This window comes from Rosa chinensis, chromosome 5 (assembly GCF_002994745.2).
Source record: "Rosa chinensis cultivar Old Blush chromosome 5, RchiOBHm-V2, whole genome shotgun sequence".
NCBI classification, from domain to species: Eukaryota; Viridiplantae; Streptophyta; class Magnoliopsida; order Rosales; family Rosaceae; genus Rosa; species Rosa chinensis.
The window spans coordinates 89,541,635-89,553,811 of NC_037092.1; the positions used below are offsets into that span (position 1 = coordinate 89,541,635).

The 12,177-nt window shown below is 37.6% G+C and overlaps 3 protein-coding genes across 5 annotated transcripts; 1 reads left to right on the forward strand and 2 right to left on the reverse strand.

The window, feature by feature from the left end:
• The first annotated feature begins 1,366 nt into the window (after window positions 1-1,366).
• LOC112167288 (pollen-specific leucine-rich repeat extensin-like protein 1) lies at window positions 1,367-3,818 on the forward strand. Its single transcript, XM_024304299.2, has 2 exons — window positions 1,367-2,365; window positions 3,490-3,818. Exons 1-2 carry the CDS (start codon window positions 2,004-2,006, stop codon window positions 3,551-3,553), a joined length of 426 nt encoding a protein of 141 aa, XP_024160067.1. The 5' UTR covers window positions 1,367-2,003; the 3' UTR covers window positions 3,554-3,818.
• A 115-nt stretch (window positions 3,819-3,933) lies between these two features.
• LOC112167287 (protein MET1, chloroplastic) lies at window positions 3,934-6,339 on the reverse strand. Its single transcript, XM_024304298.2, has 7 exons — window positions 5,838-6,339; window positions 5,387-5,493; window positions 5,100-5,194; window positions 4,908-4,984; window positions 4,647-4,767; window positions 4,467-4,526; window positions 3,934-4,391 (listed from the first exon to the last, which is right to left on the reverse strand). Exons 1-7 carry the CDS (start codon window positions 6,233-6,235, stop codon window positions 4,251-4,253), a joined length of 999 nt encoding a protein of 332 aa, XP_024160066.1. The 5' UTR covers window positions 6,236-6,339; the 3' UTR covers window positions 3,934-4,250.
• Window positions 6,340-7,200: 861 nt separating this feature from the next.
• LOC112166708 (pumilio homolog 12) lies at window positions 7,201-11,974 on the reverse strand. Of its 3 annotated transcripts, none has more exons than XM_040519650.1 (8): window positions 11,474-11,974; window positions 9,353-10,951; window positions 9,099-9,261; window positions 8,506-8,669; window positions 8,025-8,283; window positions 7,758-7,881; window positions 7,626-7,673; window positions 7,201-7,528 (listed from the first exon to the last, which is right to left on the reverse strand). In XM_040519650.1, the coding sequence occupies exons 2-6, from the start codon at window positions 10,924-10,926 to the stop codon at window positions 7,774-7,776; spliced, it is 2,268 nt and encodes a 755-aa protein (XP_040375584.1). In that variant the 5' UTR covers window positions 10,927-10,951; window positions 11,474-11,974; the 3' UTR covers window positions 7,201-7,528; window positions 7,626-7,673; window positions 7,758-7,773. The 3 variants fall into 3 exon arrangements, with proteins under 3 accessions (XP_040375584.1, XP_040375585.1, XP_040375583.1); XM_040519651.1 differs by having other exon boundaries at window positions 7,201-7,432; window positions 9,353-10,982; XM_040519649.1 differs by having other exon boundaries at window positions 7,204-7,528; window positions 9,353-10,982.
• Between the last annotated feature and the right edge of the window lie 203 nt (window positions 11,975-12,177).

Here is a 12,177-nt window from a genome sequence, read left to right on the forward strand (position 1 = left end):
GCAGTGCTAGTCTACATCATCATCGAATTGGCTTCCCTTTGGCTTTCCCCATTCATAGTCTTACTCTTACTTGCCTGGGTTTCCATGAATCATGATCTTCATCATCTTGCTTCTTTTGGCTTCTCAGAAATTATGGTAATAACATTAGGGTTTTACAGACGTTACACGTTTATTGAAGTACTCATTACTCGGTCCAAAGTACCAACAATTATTATCATGTGCCGCGTTAGAACATGAGTCCCTCTACCACATGACATGATCAAAGTGTACATTTTTGTCTGTACAATCATTTTACCTTTTTCAACATTATATGCATGATTTCTTTCTTTTCTTTTAATGAGCATATTCGCCGTGCAATTATCATCTAAGTACGTTTCAGCCTGCAATTATCATCTTAATTAAATTCTATCATGAGTCGTGAAGCTGTCTATATGTGAATGGCAACAAATAAAATATGGAAGAGCAAAGTAATATTGTAACAGACAAGGTATCTATTCCATCTTGAGAATGCTGCATATATAAGAAGACAGAACAGAAGAAAAACTATTAGCCAGGGACATGGTCTGCATTTCATGTAACTTGCTTTAATTGATGGACTACTAACACCTAATTTCATGACACCCATGTTAACCAACTGTTAATCAAAAAAGGGTGCATAAATCTAATATTTTCTAGCACCAGATAGATTCTCTAACCAAAAGTGAAAAAAGAAAGGAGAAAGGTCGACCTATAAAAGCAATCAAGGCAGACCACCTTTTAAGAAAGAAAGGTACCCAACGAAATTGATCATGATGAAGAAAGAATATATAGAATCGAGGTTCATTAGCATCTATACCTTATTTAAGACTCTGAAAATGTCAATCCTCAAGGTTTGCTTTTGCTTACACCTTATGAAATTCCATTAGCATCTATACCACATTTAAGACTCTGAAAATGTCAATCCTCAAGGTTTGCTTTTGCTTACACCTTATGAAATTCCTTATAAATAAACACACGAGTCATGTGACGCAACTTGGAATATCTGGTTCTACCTTTAAAAACAAAAAAGAGATTTGGACTAGCTTTGTTATATACCTAATCGATCAGAAACTTCCGATAAGAAACAAAACTAATGCGTGCGACGGCCATTCACCAGCTAAAATAAACTAATGAAAAGATGAACCAATGAGAGAGATGACATGTCTTGCATTGCATAGTGGATTGATCCTAATGCAAGTTTAGAATTAATCAATGTCTAAAATATTCAATTACAATTTGAATACATAGTTTTAAGGTGTTTACGTACACAGTATAAGATATTTTAGACAGTTAATGTTAAAGTTCTCCTTTTGGAGGGATTAACAGTTAGATGATGGAATGAATGTTTGCACAGTTGGTTTCCTGCAGCAGTCTTCCAAATTGGTCGGCCAGCTCATAAGCTTTCCTTCTTTTTGTTCGTTCTAAATATATTCTATACTTTGCTCTCTCATTACTCATTGCATTTCTTCCTAGCTTAGCTTCTCTCCTTCAACAATGTCCATGGAGGTGAAACCCTGAAAGAGGTGGGGGGTGTCTATGTAATTTCAGGATCTATAGACAGATTGCTTTCTTTTAGCTCCAGCTCCAGCTCCAGTTCATTATAAGAAGGGGAGTCCACCATCATAAGCCTGCAGCCTCATACAGGGGAAATCCAAATTTCTGCATAAACTTATTTCTTCACAAGTTTGCAAGGTTTCACTTATTTCTCAGAATTGGTATTCCATTCCATTTTAGCTTATATTCTAGGAATGAATACCAAACAAAAGTGTTTTTTTCTTTGATTCTGTTGTTTGATTTGCAAAAATGGATCCCTTTTATTGGTAAAGATAGATACTTTCTTTATGGTTTTCTGATGAATGTGGATGTCAACTCAATTCACATTTTGGTATTGAAATCCTGCTGTTGGGTACTTGTTCTTGTAAAATGGGCCAATAGTAGTAATGCTATGTTATTAATGATCAATCGGAAAACCAGGCACAATTTTGATGAGGTTTATGTTTTGCAAGATTCATTGTCCTCCCTTTATTTGCTTTTGTAAGCCTTCCCCTCATATATACACTCCTGGACCACTCAAGCTAGAGAATACCCCACCTCCAAATCCAAATCCAAATCCACATGTTCCTTCTTCAAAACCTGACGCCTCTGATCAATTACCTAATGACCCCACTGAGATCAAGGAAGAGAGCTTAGCTGAGAATCCAAAACCAGCTGAGAATTCTCTGAAAAGTAGTCTCAGAAAGCCGGATTCTTCAGACCCTGCTGCTCCAAAAGACGAGATGAAGAAGAGAGTGCAGTGGATGGACTTTTTAGGGAAGGACCTTGTTGAGATCAGGGAATTTGAATGCAGGTGCTTACTTTCTCTCTCTCTTCTCTCCACAAACTGCATCATTGTTTTCAATTTGTCTTGTTTTGTTAAAATTTTAAGATCTTCAATAGCTTTGTTTGGCCGTTTGGATCTTTGATCAAGTAAAACATTCATGTGAAACCACATATGTGTTATTTTATTTTACCATAAGATATGAGGCAGTGCCTTGGTGATGGTGAGACTTATTATGACCTGCATTATTTAATCATGTAAAGGTAGATGGAGCAAAGGGATTTTCTTCCTTTTTATAAGACTTTTGATAGGAGCAAATACAATATGGTGGTGGAATGAAGGATATGCATCAATCATTAACATGAGAACATAATGGAGGTGGATGAAGATTGAGATAGAGAAGTCTTTGGTACATAGCTGATCTTTCATAATGACAAAGGGCAAGATTGAATGTAGTTAACCCAAGGAAAAGGAGGGTGTGTAAGATTAGGAGGGAAAATTTGAAAAACTGACATAACTGGGATTACTAGAAACTGTATAATAACAACAATTCAATTTGCATATATCCTTGAAATGAAGACATATATGTCTTACTGAGAATGATGTTCAGTGCTGGCTCCACACTTTGGCTATCTACATCTATATATAGTTATATATAGATATATAAATGTCTGTGTATCTGTTAGTGAGATATCTGTTTTAGGGATATCTGCCGCTGCAAGATATCTTAAATAAGTGGTTTTCCATAATGCAGCAGATATGGAGTAGTCCATTTCTCTAGAATATTATATTTGGATATTCCCCACGTGCATACCTCATGAAGGCTCAAAATTATGAGTCATGACAGCCTTATTTCCATTTTGAAGTTGAATATTTGGTGTTGCTTATAACTTATGAAAGGTACCAAGTGTATTTATTGCCAATCATTAATCTATATTTAAGAAATGTTCATCATATTCTTTTACCCTTTGTGGCCTTGACTACTAATTTTTATGGTTAACAGATTATTAAAAATACTATTGTTTAGCTGGTCAAAGAAAGAATGAAAAGATGAAACCCTAATGTGCATTGTACTTGTTGTGAGTCCTATATATATTGAACTTAGTTTTGATTTCTGACCTAATTACTATATGTGAATTCTATTTCTTCAACAGTGAATTAGATGACACTGACAGCGAATACGAGAACAGAAGAGGCTGCATTTGTGTTATTCTATGACCATTCTTCTGCAAATTCCTGAAGCAATAAAGCAATGACAAGAGCAAGAAAGAAATATATGTCTGAAATTTAAGCAGAGCTGATTACGGAGAATTGATATTCCAGTCCATGTCGCCACTCTGCCATCTCTCACTTGATAACTCAATAGAGTGTAGCTAGTTATGTTCTTTATATAATAATGTTAGCCAGTTTGTTTCTGTTACACGACAATATTGTCTTTGTTTAGTCATGAAACTTCAAACAATTTCTGAAACTTTCTCATGGAGTTATTTTGCCATTTAGATTGTTAAAATGTTCCTCACAGATTCACGCTCTAAAATGGTCAAGATGCACTATTTTCACACGAAAGCACTTAGAGCATAAGTCAATGTAGAGTGAAATAAAATTGAAACGTAGATGCTCTCATTTGTCTCATTGTTCAGTCTTTTGACCTTCTACATATCTACAATTCTTGAAAGTTACAAACAGAAGACTCTCATCAGAAGAAAACAATTGACATAAGCAGCACTAAAATAAAATCTCTTCGAACGCATCCAAAACTAACAGCTATGAACAAATGGATACTGAAATTGATCTGTCTGAACCATGAAGCACCAGATGGCTGATGGCTAAGTCAATCCAGTCGTTGACTTTGTATTAAGCTCAACCCCACACCAGCTCAAGTCCTTGAACCTTTTTGTAGGAACGGGTCATGGATCTACTTCTTGTTGAAGCCAAATAGAGATTTGATGGCATTGATAGCATTCTCATTGATAAATGATTCATCAAATCTTTTTAATAGAGGATCAAATTCCTCAGATGATCTTAGATTGGCGAGGTCAGGATCACTCCGGATTCTCTGTTGACAGTAGTAACAATTTGATAAGCAGCTCAGTGAAATATATCATAGTATTCTTGAATACTAGTGCAGTACCTTGAAGTCTTCAAATCCAGATTTCAGGGCTTCCTCAAGTGCAGAGATTCCAGCTTTTACCTATTCAAGGATTAGTGTGTTGATCAAACTTTGCAATGCCAAAACAAAGAGAAATGCTGAAAAAAAACATAAAGTCAAATGTAATAGTGGTATTCTTCTTCATGCGAACAAGAGCAATACCTGATTAAGCTTAGAATAACAACAAGCAACATTGTAACTTGCGACTGAAGCTTCAAATGTATCTGGCTTTGAACCTAATACAGACTCAAATTTTTCCAGTGCTTCCTCATATTTGCCACTCCTTTGTCAACAAAGAAAAGATCAAACAACGGAAATTGTCAGTGGGAACATCTGATAATATGAACCTGAGAGTCCAAAGAGTTATAGTTCTGTCGTAAGATAACTGGTAATATTGAACATTAGTAAGATCAAGATGCATACTTGTAAAGCTGCAGCCCTACTCGAAGATCGCTTTCTCTCTGTGCTTTCTGTTCCTTTTTCCTCAAGTAATTTTGCATCTGAAATCATTTACAACTTATATTGGTGGCCATTTCTAGTATATCCGTCTTATATGAGGAAGAAGCATATTCAGCATTGTTTATGTTGCCCGATTGGAAACAATAATTTACTCACTTGGATTTCCCTCAGTTTGCCGCTAACTATACCAGAATTCCTTTCAGCTCTGATAATCTCCTTCTCAGTTAGTTCACCTGAAGTGTCTAACTTTCCTGGAAAAAGAAACAAAATTGTTGGCTTGACAAGCTTAGAGTGTTACAAACTATTGAATCAGTGAAATGACAAGTTTTGAATTCAAACATAAATATATTTGAGTTTTTGGAAGGAATGTAAGCATTTTTACATTATGATCAGATAGTGGAAGATGAGAAAGACTGAAAGAGTAGAAAGCAGGATGAGCTAACCGTATCTCTTCTGCATTCTCATGAGCAATGGACCTATCCTTTGGCGAATGGTGTACATTGTCCTCCCATATTCAGAAGCAGGCCATATTTCATCCCCAAAAACTGCACTGCAAGCATTTTAGTCTTTAGAACTCTTTGATCACATTGCCAAGCAACTCTTTCTCAAACAGGAAGTGCATTATCAGATTAAGAAACATACGCAGTCCCAAGTACTTCATTAGTCCCTATAGCAACATCTAAACCATCAAGAACCCGGTCTCATCCAAGCAAAGCCATTTTGATTAACCAACATTCAGTTGTTCCATGAATTTCATTGAAAAACCATAATATCTCCTCAATCAAGAAATTTAGAAAGGAAGTACCAAAACAGAATATGAATCATCCTGGCTTATTCAACTAGCATATCATCATTGATACAAAGGTAACAGAAATAAAAAGGGGGAGAAGAAACCTGGTGGCAAGTACTTTATCCCCAACAGCGAACTTTCCGGTCTTTTCAGCAAATCCACCAGGTGCAATTGCATCAATGTAAGTTCCACCATCTCGACCCTTTGCAAATTTGAGCCCATAAGGCTGTATAATCTCTACCTCATACTCCTCATATGGTTCATCTCCTCCTCCTTCACCCCCACCTTCACTTTCAGCAGTTGGAGTCTTAGTTTCTGATGCTCTTACAATGAAAATGGATAGCTTTACCAGTTGGGTATTGAGAAAACAGCTAGAAGTGCTGAGACATGACCAGTTCTTGTTGGTTTGAGAAAACACAAGAGGGTTGTGCTTGGTTAGAGCAGCTCTTGGCAATGGTGGGGAAGAATAGAGAGATAGGTGACTAGTTGGAGCTAAAGACATAGTGTTTGGTCTTGTACTTCTACTTGCTCAGAGCTGAAGATGATCTGTATGTTGCTGCTGAGCTTTGGGATGGAAGTTCCATTTGTTTGGTCTCAAAACAAAAAGGTTTGGATTACAAGCCCATCATGACTAGTGGCTCTAATAGGCCGTTGCGTGTGTGAACACGTGTCACCTTTTTGGGTGGTTGATAAATTTGACCGTTTATGCATGATATGGGTGACGCAGACGGATTGGTAACTAGGTTTACCAGCAATAAAACTAAGCAAAAGATTCTGGAGTCCACCAGAGATAAAAGAGAATAATCTCAATTTTATTGATAAAAGTTGAAAGATGCGTTCTGCAGCCGCATAAATAAGAGAAAAGTACCCTAGGGCGACTAACAACGAAACCCTAAGGCCCATGGATAAAAACGAAAACAACCTAAAATAAACTAAGAAAACCAAAAACGGGTAAAATAGAAAAATGCAGTTTTGAGGCCCTAAACGATCCCGAAAGCCCGAAAAAGGTCACACGTCGTGGCAAAGCGACGAGTTTGATTTCTGGCGCGATTCCCTTTCCGGAAAGCTAAAGTGCGTCCCAATCGGACTCCGGAGGCCCATTTCACATCTACTAGTCACTTTTCGGTTTCCACCTTTAGCACGATCCAATTGTTCTTGAAATTGGACCGCCATCTGTTCTACATCAATGGGTTCTGTGTTCCTACCAAGCAGTAAGTTTTCGCAGAATTTTCTTTTCCTTTACATTTTACAGAGTAAGACTGTTGTCTCCACTCTAAAGTCTAAACACATTAACAAGAAGAAAAATAGAAAATCAACTTTTTAAATCCAAAAACACAGACCCTGTTTGGTTAAACCTTGATACATGACTATTCTAGCTTTCGGATTATCAATGAATAGTCCCTGTCTTTTTTACTGGGAACATTTTCTTTATGTGCCTTATACATACATGATAACTATTATTTTTGTGTCTGGATACTCAAAACTCATATATACGCAAAACAACACAGAAACCTTTGATAAACTTGGTATCTATAGATGTAGAATAGATTACACTGCTGAAATGTTTTGCATGACAAAAACATACATCTTGACACCACCCAACTAGCTATGGCTTCAGTCAAGAAACCCAATTAACCATGGTACACTTCCGACTTCCCCAGCCTTAGCTCAGCTCAAATAACTCTACTTTTCTTTATTCCTATGCAAGGAAACAAATAGGGACAAAAATCAGCTCATCTACATACATGTTGATCTTGACCAAGGTACTGTGACATTGCTCTGACATAGTCAAAACCTGGTTTGGAGAAAATAGGAAGATTTATATCTAACCATCTGTTTTGATGATTAGCTAGTTGAAGGCATTACAAAAAGTTTAAAAGCAATGTGTTCACCTGCTTATTACACATTTTACAGGAACGAATTCTCTTGAACAATTAAACCTACATTGGCAGAAAGAAAAAGCATCAGCTGGGTTGCCAAGAAAGCTCAGAAATATGTCAAGGGAGAAGATATTGTGGTCATACCAATAAAACAATACGATTATTTCTTCAAAATATTGGTAGAGAGGATTTTTTTCCCATAGGGACTGGTCCGGAGAACTGGCATATGAGGTTTTATTGCTTCTACCAGTTTAGAATGAAGGGTTCCCTGCTCATAACACCATACAACAACTCATTATTTTAACACAAGAAGCTTGCAATTAAACATGTTCTATGCACTCACAAATCTGAGATATAACAACTGCAGTGTAACAAATACAAATAACATAGACTTGTAATGCATTTACTGACCTTTGATTGACTGAGTGCTGCTTGGATAACATAATTGCCATAAGGGTCTTGCATGATTTGGTCCAATCGCATATTCCCTATCAGTTCCTGAATAATGCGAGTGCGGCGCTCTTCACCTGCGTATTTCAGGCTTTTTTCAACCACATTACTGCTATACTTCTGCACAGACAAATCCCCATAATTACCCTCCAACTGCTCAAGAATGTCTACTGTCGCCCATGGAAGCTGAAGCTCAAAGACGAATTGCACGACATAGTTCCTGCAAAATGAAAAATGACATTCCAAAGTTCAGAATTATTAGTTCAAACTTGAATTCCAAATAGAGAGTTCGGATGCTCATTTGCAAATACGAACTGATAATCAACAGTGTAACACAGGTTCATTATCAATCAAACATAAGGCGTTACCATCTATAGTATATGATTAAAAAACACATGATATCAAGGATGTACGGTGAAAAGAAAAGGGCAAAGAAGAGTACCCAAATGGATCTTGGGAAAGGATTAGTGCATTGGAAGTGATCTTGCAGATCAATCGGTCTCTTTGCTCACCATCAGAATGACTAAGACATTTTTGAAGCACACAACAGCCATGACGGTCGGTTGCAAGCTCAACACAATTACTAGTTGCAGCTTCAAAAAGAAACTGCAAAAGTGATAGCATCATCATCATGCTACATTGCTACAAGATTCTGTCACAAGTCTAATTTACTTCTACACTAGGATTAACAATAAGTAAAACACTATAAGACAATAAAGTGAGGCTTTGAGTATGACTAAATCAAAGAGCAAATTCATGGCCTAAGAGCTAACGATACAGAGCTAAGTGACTAGTGAACTGAGATAGTCAAGCTCAAACTAATATGAAGAAATCTAAGGGTCCTTAAAAGTTTCCTATCCCACATTTATAGTTATATGCTTGCAACTTAAAACTCAGTCTAGCTAACAAGATACAAAATATGTTAGCTAGCTCATTTGCAGCATTGCATAGAGAAAGAAATCATCTTCACATTAGCAGTATCCATATATTTGTAAATTTCAGAGATCATGTCATGCACAAATAAAAATCTTGCACCTCACGATATTCAGGTGTTAAATACTGCAAGCAGCGCTGCGCAACGTGGTTGCCATTTGTGTTCTTTATCAAGTTCACTATCCCAGGCTTTAGTGAGGAAACAACCATGGAAAACTGCTCTGGAGTTTTGAGGGTTTCAATAACCTTTTGAACAGCCCTTGTCCTGTTGTTGGCAAGAATTCCATTTCTATTGTATCAGAATAATGAAAAAAACTAAAAAAAATAAAATAAAAGGACAGAGAGAGAGAGCAAACCCATGCATATCACAGGAAATATTAACAAGTTCTCCTGATTTTTTGGTGATTGAATGAAGAATTTGCATTTGCTGGTCATCATCACACACTTCAAGAAGCTTCTGGATGAGGTAATTCCCAAAAGGATCTGTCATGAGCTCAACAATGTGATCTATGATTTCAAGAAATATATTCTCAACATCTTTTTGTGCTCCTTCAGAAAATTTTCTTTGTAAGAACCGGCAGCCATGCTGATCCTTAGCCATGAGGTAAATTCTGCCAGTTATTTCATCCGTTGAGCTATATTTCTGAGGCAATGGCTTTGTATCATTATACTTCTGAGGCAGTGCCTTCAAATCTGTACTCTTAAGATGCATTATACCAGGGAAGGTACCCCATGTGCTCACATTATCCAATTGAAAGTTACCGGCATTTGGGGTAGATAAGTTATGCCGGAGATGACCATTTGAGACAACTTTTCCATTTGGACTAAAATGACCAAGTGATTCATCTGCTGCTCCAACAGCACCAAATTTCACAGCTTTGATTGTGTTCATTCCATGTGAACGTGTTAGAATCTTCTCAGGAACATTCTGTTTTCCCACTTTGTCAAGAACATGAATCCTGTTAAAATCTGTGTAGGATAGTGCAGGAGTACTTGATTGGTTTGGACCCCTAGGAATCACATAATTGTTCCAAATTTGTTCTTGATTAGATTGCTCCAGTCGGTGAGAAATTGGCACCTCAAAATGGGGGTGCCTGGGGTTCGGACAAGTTAGTCTGCTAGCAATGTCGCCTCTGTCTTGAACCATATTTGGAGCTTCCAACCGCTGATCATGAAGTTGCTGCAAGTACACATACCGCTGCTGCATCCTAAAATATTGTTCCTCTTGGATATTCCTCCAACTAACCTGATGTTGTTGTGAATGTAGGTATGGAAAACGAGATTGTGCATCCAAAAAGAATTGCTGCTGTTCAGATGTTAGAGGAAACTGCAAACCAGGAGCAGGCACATTTGAGAGGAACTGAAAACCTTGTACAGCATGAGCAACAGGAACAGCTGATGACAAATTTCCAATAGGAACTTGAGGTTTCTTAAGCTCTTCTGAACTGAATTTTGACATGTTTGAACTTTCTTGGCCTATGTTTGTGAAATCAAACTTGTAAAAACCACAAGATATGCCAGTTGCTGCTTGGAAAGGTGGAACAACCATAAGAGGAGTATCCATACTCGAAAGCTGTGGCTTCAAGGTGTTTGGGATTTGGCCGTCATCAAAGCTGAGTCCTGCAAATGCAGATGTTAAGGATTGATCGTCAGGCAGATTTGATACCTCTGCTGGTTGAACCCGTTTTGCAGGCGATTTTTGAATTTTCTTCACCAAGTTCTTTCCGTCATCCAGCCTCCCATTATTGTTATTGAGTTTTTTACCCAGAGGCCCTCCTTTGTAAGAGGACTTGACATAAATGGGAGACAAACTTCCATTCAAGGATACAGCCTTGGTGCCAGATTCCTCAGAATGTGAAGTAGCATTCGGTATCTCACCAAGGAGCTTCTCAAACTCATCGAACTCTAGCTCAGTTCTCCCTCCTTCCATAGTGCAGCCACAATTTGTCTATGGTCTAGAAGCCAAGGCACATCCACATAGAAACCCTTCAATTCAGCAAGAACTTATAACTCAAAACAATCACATGATATAACTATAATATTGAGTAAATAGAAGACAAAAGCCTCACTGAAAACCATAGATTTGAATACCAACCACAATCCTATATAAAATTCTGTGCAAATTACAGCCCACATTTTACAAAAGACCCGGATGAAATGAAAATCCACAATCCAATAAACTCTTTCAACTAAAGCAACTGATCATCACATTGATTCCATCAAAACAAGAATATGGTCTGAAATCGCCCGACCAAAAATCTCAATAAGCATCAGTCAGCAATAGTTGGTAAACCAGAAAAATCAATGCATGCGTAACCCCAGTCCCAAAACAGAGTCCACAAAACGACTCACAGAACATCAAGATCATCAAGAATGATAAGGGAAATCCATTTTCCGGAATTCTTACGTACCAAATAAAGAAACTAGTGATCAATCGGATTGCCTGGAAATATCTACATTAAGAAAGAAAAACATACCCAATTAGATGATGATCAAATGCGTGAAAACCCCGATGATCCTCCTGATCCTCAAGAATCCAAATGCTGAATCAGAAAAAGATCAAAACTTTGAACAGCGGGTGTGAGTAAAAACAATGCAGAGAGCTGAGACGTATGCAAGAGTGATAAAAACATGAAAAGAAAGGAGCAGTACTGGAATCAGAGTGAGGGAGAAAACAGAGACATATACAAAAGAAAGTGAGAGTGTTTGGCAGAGAAATGGAGAAGAGAAAGAGGGTGGTTTGGGTAAAGATTTAAAGGAACAAGTGCAAAGGGAGTGACAGTTAACAAGTGTTTGTTGGGTTAAGCTGAGGATTGAGTGAGTGAGACGGCGTGAAGAAGAAGAAGAAGAAGAGATGGTTTGTTTTCCATGAGACTAGTACTGATCTAATATGAGAGAAATAGATGGAGGATGATGGCATTTGATTCGGCAACTCACTCACTCACTCGCCCACACAACAGCTACGAGACTCCCAACAAACCAAACCAACCCACATATCATACTTGCCATTTACATGCATGGAGTGGAGGTATGGAATTGCCAATATTAAAAGTATGACGATGTGGCTAGACACATAGGAAATATGGGAATTCGGGAAGGGAATGCTCTCATTCTTGCTTGGTATTTGCTATGTTACATTCATGTTACATGTCTCTATGCCTTTTGGTTTCACATTCCAAAG

Coding starts and splice junctions, on each gene's coding strand:
- LOC112167288 (XM_024304299.2), top strand. CDS start 2,004: ATGAGGTTTATGTTTTGCAAGATTCATTGTCCTCCCTTTATTTGCTTT. Junction 2,366..3,489: donor ATCAGGGAATTTGAATGCAG/GTGCTTACTTTC, acceptor TTTCTTCAACAG/TGAATTAGATGACACTGACA.
- LOC112167287 (XM_024304298.2), bottom strand. CDS start 6,235: ATGTCTTTAGCTCCAACTAGTCACCTATCTCTCTATTCTTCCCCACCA. Junction 5,494..5,837: donor GATAAAGTACTTGCCACCAG/GTTTCTTCTCCC, acceptor AAATGCTTGCAG/TGCAGTTTTTGGGGATGAAA. Junction 4,768..4,907: donor GTAGGGCTGCAGCTTTACAA/GTATGCATCTTG, acceptor TTGTTGACAAAG/GAGTGGCAAATATGAGGAAG.
- LOC112166708 (XM_040519650.1), bottom strand. CDS start 10,926: ATGGAAGGAGGGAGAACTGAGCTAGAGTTCGATGAGTTTGAGAAGCTC. Junction 8,670..9,098: donor TAACACCTGAATATCGTGAG/GTGCAAGATTTT, acceptor TCACTTTTGCAG/TTTCTTTTTGAAGCTGCAAC. Junction 8,284..8,505: donor CTTTCCCAAGATCCATTTGG/GTACTCTTCTTT, acceptor TTCATTTTGCAG/GAACTATGTCGTGCAATTCG.